General features: G+C 38.3%; 1 protein-coding gene across 3 annotated transcripts; it reads left to right on the top strand.

Moving 5' to 3' along the window:
* Nucleotides 1-1,692: 1,692 nt before the first annotated feature.
* Nucleotides 1,693-11,443, top strand: LOC104444061 (BTB/POZ domain-containing protein At4g08455). Of its 3 annotated transcripts, none has more exons than XM_010057639.3 (4): nucleotides 1,693-2,046; nucleotides 3,326-3,643; nucleotides 10,520-10,968; nucleotides 11,075-11,443. In XM_010057639.3, the coding sequence occupies exons 2-3, from the start codon at nucleotides 3,368-3,370 to the stop codon at nucleotides 10,961-10,963; spliced, it is 720 nt and encodes a 239-aa protein (XP_010055941.2). In that variant the 5' UTR covers nucleotides 1,693-2,046; nucleotides 3,326-3,367; the 3' UTR covers nucleotides 10,964-10,968; nucleotides 11,075-11,443. The 3 variants fall into 3 exon arrangements, with proteins under 3 accessions (XP_010055941.2, XP_010055939.2, XP_010055940.2); XM_010057637.3 differs by having other exon boundaries at nucleotides 1,755-1,937; XM_010057638.3 differs by having other exon boundaries at nucleotides 1,755-1,937; nucleotides 10,520-10,972.
* Nucleotides 11,444-12,428: the final 985 nt, after the last annotated feature.

Here is a 12,428-nt window from a genome sequence, read left to right as displayed (position 1 = left end):
TCACGCAACACCTTTTAACCCTTTGGACTAATTCCCTGTCCTTCCAGGCACTATGCGAAGAAGAATTTGGGAGTGTCTTAACGGTAAGCATAAAGCAACAAAGGTGTCCCAGCTAAGTCTGATAAAAACCAACACAGGACACCCTGCGCTCCTTCAGCCTGAGCTATGGACATGTGGAACTTGTTCATTTAGTTGTGAATCTGTGACGTGTAGATGCCGATCTAATTTGAGAACCTTTGGTAAAAATTATTTATCTTTTTCTATTGATTAATGAGGCCTGAACAAACTTTACTTAATTTAATAATTAGTCACGTCGACCACTATGTCGACCACTATGTCATAATTTGATCGTTGTATGTGATATGTCTATCAATCATTATTTGCCCTTCGATTATCACTTGACTTTGTTATGACTATATCTTATACTCGTGTAAAAATGCAAATTTACACGGGAGATGTGGAGAGATGCCGAGCTACGTGCTAGATATATATTGTACAACCCCTTAAAGTTCTACAAAAATAATTTTTTAATATATAAAAGACCAATGAATAGGCAAACTCTTATAGTTGAATCAAACTTTTTAGTGATTTTCCAATTAGGTCACTGAAAATTAAATTCAGCCACTTTATATTTGGAAACTTTCTTTTTCTTTTTTTGCAATTAGTGTACTTTGATTAGAGTCTAAATTCTTTGGCAAAATATTAATGTGGTATCCCTCTGAAGTGTCACATAATGCTGCGTTCAAAAAATTTGCCGCTTGTATATGGAATGAGTAAATTACTCATAAAATTGATAAGATTCCAATTGAGGTGCATGAATGCAAAATATAGAATAGTATGACAAGATATTAAAGTTATAATTCGGTCACCTAATAGTAAACTTTAGTTGCGTAATGATTTACCTTATTCTGCTTTAAGAATTTTTTTTTTTTTTTTTGCATTTAATAGTAGTCAATTAGGAAAGTACATACATATTCACAGCCAAAAAGATTCTTGAAAATTTTACACAGGGTCTAAATTGCCCTTAAGACTCGTGCACCTTCTTCATGAAAGATTCTTGACCAGATCAAGTAAATAGTGAAAGAAGCCCAAACTTACTTTTTTTATTTATTTCTACCATATTTCATTGCACCTCTTCTGTTTGTCTAATCTTGCTGTAAACTAAAGGTAATATTTGTTCCTAAAAATCACTGAGTTATTATTATTATTTTCTAAAGAACCCCATATATTTTCACTTCCAATTAATTCGAAACAAAATACAAGCTACTTACCAATAAGAACATGTATCTTTTTCACTCAATTTATTTGTAAAATCAACCAAATATCTTTGTTGCTTGATATTTATTAGTTAAAATGACCCATTCTTTAAATTATAAGAAATGTGATTTGTGAGTAATATATACTTAGTCTATCCATATTTCCATTTTTTTTTTTAGTCGAAAAGGATACTTCATTCATTAAGTGCCATAGTTAAAACAAAGATGTTCAATATTATAACATCAAAAGGGGTCACTTGGTTTGGTTCTCTCGGACGGCGGGGCCAGCAAAGCACTTTTGAATTGGGCCAGACTTTCTCACGCAATCTTCTATGACGGTCTGGACACGCCATGGGCTTGGATGAATGCCCTTAAACAAGCCCAACAACCGATAGGCTATCACCGTGATCATTCAGCGTGCAGATCAGGGAAATTCGCCGCTTCCAGTTCGTGCGCACGGATCAAGGAGCGCCAGTAGAGAGGGGGGCGGCGCGCAGAGAGAGAGAGTCCTTCGGGAAGAGCTGGGCTTCAGCCTCGTCGGCCGTGGCAGAAATCACCAATTTCGCAAAACCCATCGACAACTATCCCTCTTGAATCCCGAAGTACACCGGCAATTGCGCCTCCCGGCTCACCCTCGACGACAGGCCCACCGACATTCAGCTTAAAGGCGGCAACGGGCAGGTTCGATTTCCTTCTCTCTCCTCTTCGAATTTTCCGTTGGGTTCCACCGGAGACGGGTGCGTTCCGTGATTTCCATATCTCCCACAAGACACGAGCCATAATCTCCCAGGTCGGTCGGTTGTCTTTTCGCTCCATTACTTCCAGTAGCCATTCTTCAATTCTTGAAGTTACAGCGGGCATAGCGGGTGATGCTGGAAAAGTTGGCCATTTAGTCCGCTTGGATCTGGAGCCTTCGTAGGCGCAATTTTGGAAACAGCTTGTTTTACCTCTTCCAATGTAACTGGGGCACGCAGTGCTTCATTTGTGGTGTCTTGAAAGATATGCAGAGATTGATCCAACACTGGTTGGAAATTCCCATGTCTCGTGGTTGTGTATAAAGTCAGATAGAAATTCACTGCATTCTGTTTGAAAACAGTAGGCTCACAGCACTACGTGCCATTTTCCCGCATTAACATTGTGATCTTATTTCTCCACCTTCTTTGAATGGTTGTCACATGAAAGTCCTCCCCATTTCAGCCTGTTTATCCTCAATCTGATGCTCCGGTACATATCTTCTTGTCTTCATAATGTTGAAATTCTTTCAGTGATGGCTTGGAATTCTTCTCTGTTTTTGGGTTCTATTCTACTTTGTGTGGGCTCCATAAGGTGATTCTTAAGTGCATCTATTTGTTGGGCAGCATTTGAAATCTTCTTGCTCCATTTCTTTAGCTCCCCTGTGATTTTTCGCAGTTTTTCAGTCATTCCCTTTTGAATATGTGCTGCATCATGCCACGCACTCTCACAAAATCATAGCATTCCTCATCCTCCACCCAATATGCTTAAGATTATTCCTTATTGAAAAAAAGAAAAAGAAAAAGAGAGAGTCATTCTAACAGTCTTATATTTATTTTTAACCTTTGCTTTCTTCATCAATAAGAGTAAGTTTATTTAAGTACGACTTGTTCAATAGTCAAATAAGCCATAATTAAATCTATCAATAAATGTTTTAGTAATAAGATGAGTTCTAAATTTGTTTCTTCAATTTTCTCTAGTGAGATATATATCTCTTATTTTTTCAATGATTAACTAATAATTATACTTATTGAAATTTATTTAAATTAAGTAAAACATAAGTAAACGATATATTCTTACAACCTTTATCTATTATATTATAAATTAAATCGATTGCCATAACCCACATGTTTTAATCACTATGTGCTTGCCTCGTGGATGAGTTTTAAAGCTAAATTAATCAAATAAAATATAGAGAATCCTTTTTAGCTAGGGAAATATTATTTCCCAAGTTATGATTATTTTTAAAAGTTTTTACATGCATCCGATCCCGAGTACGAGAAATAGAAGTGAAGAGGTTTCGCTGACGAATTAGCTCTCTCACTCGACAAATGCAGTGACTGAGAGCAAGGTAGGAGCACCAGGAGGAGACCAAGTCCATGCAGTGCATATTAGAGGACCACATCATGGGTGAAACCAGCATGTGCAAGGAGTGCTACGAGGAGGCGAGTGAGACCGTGGAAGAGCTCAAGCGAGAGATCCAGGATTTGAAGGCCGAGGTCGCCTTCTTGAGATCATGCTCGCCGACTGACCACCACCACCACCTCAATGGTCACTCCCATGGCCCTGAGTTCACTGATGTCATCTTGGTCACCGCTGTGGATGGTCCCAACGGAGGCCTGTCAATGCCAGTGCCAGCTCACAAGACCATTCTGGTGAGCATTGCTTTTTTCCCGGTTTGTTGATTTGGTTGCTAGTTTTTCTTTGGTTTGAATTTGGGAATTTCAAAAGAGATATTAAGCTTCAATTTGTTTGTAGTTAATTTGTCGGTGGATTCAAATGTTCTGTTCCGTGCTCCCAGTTCTAATAGTCGGCGTGTCTCATAGGTTGGTGATAAATTGTGTCTCGATGGTAAATAGGTGGTCAGTTAGGTTAGAAAAGGGGTAGATTAGATACGGGAACACATCATTTATGAGTTTTCTTTCAGTCATTGGACAATGCAGGTGCGGAGACCACTGTTTACTGAACTTTTGTTCGGTAGTCTCAATTTATGTAAATTTGAGGCACTTGTATGCAAATTGATGCCTGAGTGATGTGAGAAATGGAAGCAAAGATACTCTTTTGGGAGAGCTTATAGTGGACATGGATGGTCTGAAAATGGGGTTGGTCAGAGTGTTATAAAATTTAATTGTCTGGTTCGAGCTATTAAGGTTTCTCACATCTTTCATTTTAGTTGAGGCAGGAGTTATAAGAGGGGGAAAGAGCAGTGCTCATAGAGGATATCTTTAGAAGTTTTATCTTCCTTTGGCCCTTTTGGGCATGCCTACACACAACTGTTATTGAGAAAAGGCAACTGTAATGGTAGCTTGTGCAAATACTAAGAAACTGAGACTTATGGAGAATTGGCAATTTGACTTTTAAGATGAGTTTTATGTGTTCATGAGAATTTGGTAACTTGACATTGACATGGTGTGCTGACACAGTGGCGCCGTGGCTTTCTAGTTGACAGCGATAACTCTTTCCCATGCCACTTGAAGTCTGTGACAAAGCAGTAGTTTCAGTCTGAAAGCAAAGAGTGCCCCCAAAGTAATATGACTTGATGATAATGAGTTAGGGCTTGCTTAATTTAATGCTTCCAATGCCTCAGAGGAGGCCTATACAACACCTTTAACTGGCTCTCCATCTTGAACTTTCATGCTGTCATACAAGTATTATTTATAGCTGAATGAAGTCCTGTTGGTATCTCCTGCTTGTGAGATTGAGTCGGTAACATACTAAAAGCCTTCATATTTTCTTGTGCATGAGGATATCATGTAGAAGGCAGCCGCTTTAGAATTGGCAACCCTGTAATATAAACAAACTTCCTATCATAAATGACCGTGCTTGCTGCAAGAATTCTCTTCAGATATGCTTGGATAGAGTGTGGGGTCACGTAAATGATTCACACTATGACCATCCTAATTGTTGTGTACTGGAGAAAAGCTAACCAAGTAAAAAAGAAACAACAATTATTGTTGCGACCAAATTTTCGGCTGTGAACCACCTAGCACCAAATTTTCGGCTGTGAACCACCTAGGGTTTGGCTAATGGATTGTTAAGTCTAGACTTAACTCGGGCTCTCCCAAGCTCATACCAATTCGCGACTTAAATTTAAATTTCTTAACATGCAAATGATTTTCAATAAGGAGTCGCCACTAATCTATTTTTTGGTGGGTTGATTAGAAACCCAAGTAAAATAACGAGAGAATTATTTTACTCCTACGAACTAGAGACTATGGGTACGAGGACTTGGTTACACTAGATTTCTCTAATGCCCTTTCGGTACCATTCTTTTATTTTTAAAAAAAATGTTTTGCAAGTAGCTTGGATTAATTTTAAATCTAATTCCCTAACATGTGAGGCAATCATGCGGGTGCGCAAACCACCAATTTAACACCAAAGTAAAGCAGTAAATAAATTGTAGGACTTACCTCATAGCAACGAAAGCATCTGCATTGTTAGATCAGAATTCACATCAACAATCCTAGATATGATTTGTAATTAACACGCAATTGCTTTTTGTTTTTACTTAATTAATTAAAATCGTGCAATATGCAAAGCATGCTACTAATCTAACATGAAATATTATGACATGACAGTACAACTTAAACTATATGAATGAGTAAAATAATTTTTTGTGTTTTCTTAATGAACATGCAATAATTAAACATGCGATCTAAATTATCCAAAATGACATAATCCTAATGACGAGCAATTTCTAATTAAATGAACCTAGCAACAATCACTAAATAACGTGCATTTTATGAACCTAACGCTATATGACGTGCGCATGATTTTTTTATTTTCTTAATAAGCATTTAATAAGTATGCAATCTATCCTAATATGCAATGATGTGGAAAGAATGCCATAATTCTATTTTTTTTATTACGAAATTCGAAATTAAAATTGCCAAATAACTAACATCCTAAATGATTGCATTTTTTTTTTTTGGATTTTTATTTAAGGAATTCGAAATAAATAAATTTCCTATTCTAAACATGCAAAATAATCCTCGAACCTAATCTAACTCAATTTTTTTTTTTTTCCTTTTACAGGAGCAATCAAATAAAGGCATCAAAAACAGCATGGCACCAAATCAAGCAAGATATCATTCATGTCCACTTAATTTTAGGAAATAAATTGACATATCATATCTCATGCATGAGATCGGATTGGCTAATTTTTAAATAACATCATGAATCATATCTCGAGCGTTAGATCGAATTGATGATTTTCCGTACGATTGCCGGTCGTATTTTGATCGTGAAATCGGACCGTCAATCATATGTATGTTGCGAAATTAGGAAAATTTCCCAATTCATAAGGGCACTTAAGATTACGGATATGATAGCATATCGGGAATTTCAATCATATGTATCGAAATTCCAAATAAGAAAACTGAATATTCTGAAATTAAATTGGATAAGATTTTTACCTAATCAAAATATTAGCTTCCAAATAGGGCAAGTCGCGAACCACGATTCTTGGATGATGTCGTCGAAATCAGCAAAGCGTTCTCGATGAAAGAGTGGGTATCGAGAGAGAAAATCTCCATTGACCTCAAAGAAATTGGTCTCCCTCTGAGAGAAAATCTCCAAAGTGGCGTGCCTTCCTTTAGCGAAAGTTTTATCTAAACTTCCCCTAAAGATGGACTTGATAACTCACGAGAGGCAACAACAATGAGCTTGAGGAGACACCAGCAACAGGTCGTGAGCGAGATGGTCACGGTGGTGAGGAGCTGCGACGACCGCAAGAACATGCGAGACTTCCCCGATGGATTGAACTGGAGCGTTTGGAAAAACCTGCAAAAGAAATTCAGCAAAAACAGCAAGGCGATTGATATGGCTCGGGGTTGCCGTTATTGGCCAGCGTGGACAAAACGGATGATGGCGGAGTAATCGAGTCGGAATATCGATAGCGCTCGAGTGCAGGACACCCGAGCTTTGCTAGAAGTGACGTCGGACTTGCTGAAGCCAGGTCGCAGGAGCAGGAACGGTGGTGGTGCTCGGAGACCGGCTGAGGGCTTTGCCAGTTGTCTCGTGCTCGCTGGATTCGGATGAAGTTCAGTGGGAAATCTGGGTCCCGCTGAGCAGTGCTTGACCCTTGGAAATTGCTCACCGGCCTGGAAATGCTGGAGATTCTGGTTTCGCTGCAAGGACTGACAAACCAAACCAAAAATCACCGCTCTGCTTCGTCTCTCAGGGTATCGAGTTCCCTTGTATTGATCTTCCGTTGACCTACAAAGAGAAAAAGAAGCAAGAAACTTTTTCCCCCTTTTTTTACGTCTCCTCCCAATCGTGGCTATCGTTTTCTATATCAGGGAATTCAACCAACATTAGAATATTTCAAGGAATGGCAACAGAATATATGGGAACCAAATTGACCAAAATTCTTAGCTAGCTCTTGATGTCACTCGGATGTGTTTCCAAATTTGGACTTGTCGGACAGCAGGAGTGGGGATGGTCACCGTGGCTTGCAAATCACACTCGGGATCATCGAGAGCGGAGTCAATTCATGTGCGGTGGAATCCTTTCTTCAGACGTGTCGATGTGTTCTCTGCTTCTTTGATCAGCACACATCTTTATAAATCTTTTAATGTACCCACCGCCCCATGTTGCTTGGATGAGCGTCAAGGTGGAGCAAATTGTAGGATTGAACTGCTGGACTCGTGGCTTGCGGATGCTTCATCAGAGGGGATCACGACGCAGCTGAGGATGCTAGTGCAGCAGCTCGTCCCGGTGGTGGTCTCGCAATGTGAGGCAGCATTACGAGCATGAGAGCGCGGCGATGTGGCTGGCGGGACTCACATGGCAAAGGGAATCTCGACCAAGCTTGGTGGAGCACTCTATCTCTCTCCTATCTCACGTGTGTGTCTCTGTGTATTCAGAATTGCTCCCTCTCAATGTGGCCGTATGTATCAATATCTGTCTGCCCCTTTAAAACCTTACGCGAACAACGTTTTTATAGGTCAAGGATTATGGTTTCAATTTCCTTTTCAAATCAACATCCGTGAAGATTTCTTTCTTATTCTTGCAACTTTTCTTTCTGCCCACATCGATGGATACGTGAAGACTACACCCCACTTTCCCTTTTTCGTTGATTTCCTTTGATCCTCCTCCTTGCATTACGGTCAACAGAATTGTCTAAGGATTTTGAGAATATTGACTCAATTTCATGGGTGCTCAAGATGGTCTCTCTTGTGGCCACATCTTTGTCTGCACGCTTTCATCTTTTTTCTTGGAAGATATCATTTTCCGTCCTTACGCAGATTGAATATTCTCCGACCAAATAATTGCCCGCAAATTGGTCGAACATTATGCTATTGTAACAGAATCCTCTCAAATTCCGAGTCTTGCAAAGATGAGCTCGCGATCCACCGTGATATTGTTGAATATTGGAATAATAATACAAATCTTTTCCGAAATGTACCCATCTCCCAACTTGTCAAATTAAAGCTTATCTGTCACCGGTCCATGCAAATGCGATAAAATAAATAAATAAAAACACCCTTAAAACTATATGCTGCGATTTATTATTTTTGTTTAGGGGTTAAAGTTCGGTCCCTAATTTTTAATGAATAAATGGATTGCCAAAATTTAGGTGTCAACAATTATTCATCTCAGATTTATGCCTTTTTGTCCACTATAGTTTTATCAAGCAGGCCGCTACCAAACAAGTTCTGTTAGATCGCTTGTTTCCGCCCCAGACAAGTTCTGATTAAATCACCATGAGTTCTAAACATAAGCATTTGATGATCAATCATGTGGTGATCCAGCCTTAAACAAACGATGTTAGACCGCTTTCTTCTTTTGCTTCTGGCCTCAATATTTGCTTGGAGTGGTCTTTGTCTTCTCTCTTCTTGAGCCTAAACTTATGTTTACTTGAGTTTACAATATGTAATGCTGAAGCTTAGGTGGATTAAATAGTTGTTGAGCGTATATAATCAGCATTATCAACTCATGTGAACTTCTGCAACTCTTTATCTAAAGACTTGCTGTAAAGTTCTGCAACTTTATATGTTTGTTGTCGGATATATATGGTGATAATGGGGGTTGCATTTACTTTTGGTACTGCATGCTACTAAAGATGCACCTATATAAGACATTTCCACTGACAAATTATGTCTTTTACCTCCTAGTCTGATTTTAAACTCTCTCTTAGGTTGATTTTGAAGCTTTTTTATTAGCTTTCATCTATTCAGGCATTAGAAGTGCGGATTGTTTGCTTGGACTGGATTTCTAAATCAGAGAGATTCTCAGTTTTATTTAGCAGGTGTTCCTTTTATTTGCATGGAACATGGCTTTGTAGAGTTGAGTGGAATGTTAGGCCCTATTTGGTAACCATCTCCGAAACAACCGGAACAAGTGATTCTATTTTTTTTTTTTAAATTTGGAACAAAAAAGGAACAAAAATCCGTTTGGTAAAATTTTTGTTCCCGGGAATAAATTTGGAACAGAATTAAAAGATAAAAAAAAAGTTGTTTTTTGTTTACGAGAATAATTCCTAGAATTAAGTCACGAGTTTTTTTTTTCCTTTTCCTTTTCTCTTTTCTTCTCTTTCCTCCTCCTTTTTCTTCTTCCTTTTGGCTAGTCATCAGCCTTGGCTATGGCCAGCAATTGGCTAGATGAGGGTCGGCAACCTTGTCGAAGCATCGCTCACCTCCGGCGAGGCCGAGAGCCTCATTGTGGTTGGGTGAGGCTCAGCCTCACCTTGGCTAGGTGAGGTTGACCTCGCCTAAATCTGCGAGGTCTAGCTTGTTGGGCCACTTTGCGATTGGTGAGGCTCGGCCTTGTCGAGCCACGATAGGTTAGCGTTGTGGTGGCCCGATGAGGCCAAGCTTTGCCTGTGGCTGGCAAGCTCGGCCTCAATAGATTTGGGTGAAGGAGGAAGAAGAAGACAAGAAAGGGAAAAAAGGAAAAAAGAAAAATATAATAAAAATATAATAAAAGTATTAAAAAATTAAAAGAAACGAAAAATTTAAAAATTCTACCATACACATTTCTATATTGAAAATAGAAGTTTTAAATAGTTACTAAGCATCTTCAAAAATTCAGAAATTGTTCCCGAACAGAATCAGAAAAATCTATTTATGATAAAAAATTATTCTTAGCAGCAGAATGATTATCAAATGTGCCCCCTTAATCTCTATTTGAATTAATATGTTTAATAATTGAGTTTTTGTATACTTCATTCATCATGACTTTTTCGCAAGATTTGGTTTAAGCGATACTTGAGCCACCGGATATGCATTTTGCCTGCTGCCATGTACATTTCATTGGAGTAGAAACTCAAAACATTACACAAGCTGGAGCTATGGTCTTTCCCTTGGTGTAGGGGACTTATGAGCACACATAGTTTTCATATTGTTGTTTGATAATGATAGCAAGGGCATGTTTCAGAAGCTTTGCTTGAATGCTTACAAAATTCATATCCACAGTTACTTTAATTGAGCAAACTGATGTGATGCATAAACATTTCCTATCGAACTATGGAGTTTTCCCACTGCAAAATTGCGTTGCTGAGTCCTCTTTGATTTTCTATTTACAATCAGGCTAGCCAGTCCCCAGTATTTAAAGCAATGCTCGAGAATGAGATGGAAGAAAGCCGAAGCGGCACCATTAATATAAATGATGCATCGTATGATGCCCTCCGAGCATTTGTCCACTGTCTTTCTGTTGAAGCATTGCTTGATGAGCAAATGGCTTATGAGCTTTTAGTATTGGCTGAAAAGTACCAAGTGGAGCACCTCAAAGCTTATTGTGAGATGATCTTGATATCCAAATTAAATTGGGATAACTCGATCATAAACTATTCCTTTGCGCACCAGCACAATGCGAAGCATCTCCTTGAGGCTGCCTTGTCCTTAATCATGGTCAACATGGATAAACTAGGAAAACACTCTAAATATTCAGAACTCGGTGAAAAGGACGCAGGCCTTGTGATGGATATATACGAAGCATTTTTTGGAAAGCTGTTTAATTGGAACGACAAATAAAATTGGTGGGTGAGTTTATACTTTTTTGTTCCTAACTGCTGGTATTTTGAGTTTCAGATAACTTTTTTGCCTGATTTGTTGATAGATCTCATTGCCTTTTTTCTTATTCAGGGATGCAATTTGAAGTGTTAGATTCAAAGTGAGCTTTTAGTGAAGCAAAGTGCGCATGCAATGTCACGACAGCCGCTTAGTCTTACTCAATAAATGCTTGACGGTGTAATAATGGCTTTTATAGGTTCTAATATGCTTTCTCTTTTATAAGAATGTACTATCTATGCTGAAATTGGTCATGATATTCATCTATATTATGATTTAGGTGAAATTTGAGCACCGTTCAGGAATTTTTAGACAAACCAAATGCTTGTGGATAAGAGAGACTATAGGCAGTTTAGGGTTTTTACATTTGGGGTTATCAAACTTTTTTCTTATTTTCATGTAGGGTGTATTGCAATTTGATTTTTTTCAAACATATCACTAAATTTGGACTAATCAGTTTATTTGATTTCCACTATCCAACCCAATAATTTATTATATTTGGTCATTGAACTTTGATGTGACTAACATGCAGAAGACTTGAAAAGATTGTAGATGGATATTACATTTCTACTGTTTGAGGGTCTTATAATACTTAACGCCCACGCCCGTTTCATCTTTTATAATTTCTTGAACAATTGTGCACAGAACATGATGTTTGACGAGATCACTTTAATTTGCTCTTGTCCGGGTCCTAACCGTCTCATAATCGTCTTCTAAAATTGGCTTTTCCATTTGAAATATGATTAGGCATTTGGCCTATCTTTGAAATTTGTCAACGTGAGTTGACATGCAAATAGAGGGTCCGCACATGCACACTTGGTTTGTGTTTTCAATGGATCAATGGGTTAAGATAATCCGTCACGTATCAAAAAATATCTCATTTACCATACAAATCTTCCTATCGTTAATCAAAGTCTGTTTAAATATTTAAAAACATGGTGCCCTCATTTTCTATTTAATGAGACGCGACTTGTTCCCCCTTTTTTCCCCTAAATGTCTCTATGATTTGGCTCTCTAGACACAATTTAAGATGGTAATTAAGTTAATCATATTCCAAAAGTCCATTTGCAAACCCTCAACCACGATAAGCTTACTTTACAAAGATGCTAAAGGGCATTGCTTGAGAGTTCTCAAGACTAGGCTGAGCTAAATAAAGATGTACTAACACTGAATTACAAAATTTATATGTAAAACTACCCGATGGACTTTCATCACATGATATCCAGTTCATGTATGTTGAATGGCCTACCTAGAATTTTTGTCCTTTCTTGGTGAAAAGATGGATAAGTAAATGATTGTTTGCGTGTATGGCAGCTCGTCAATTATTCTTGCTTGGAGCCAGATTGAACTGAAATTCAATTGAAGGTTGATGACCATAAAACTTACGACACTTCCAACATTCTGTCGCCATTTCATTACACAAATAGGT

Source organism: Eucalyptus grandis, chromosome 6, assembly GCF_016545825.1.
Source record: "Eucalyptus grandis isolate ANBG69807.140 chromosome 6, ASM1654582v1, whole genome shotgun sequence".
Classification (NCBI taxonomy): Eukaryota; Viridiplantae; Streptophyta; class Magnoliopsida; order Myrtales; family Myrtaceae; genus Eucalyptus; species Eucalyptus grandis.
The sequence above is the reverse complement of the archived record's forward strand: the minus strand, read 5'-3'. Positions and strand labels throughout refer to the sequence as shown.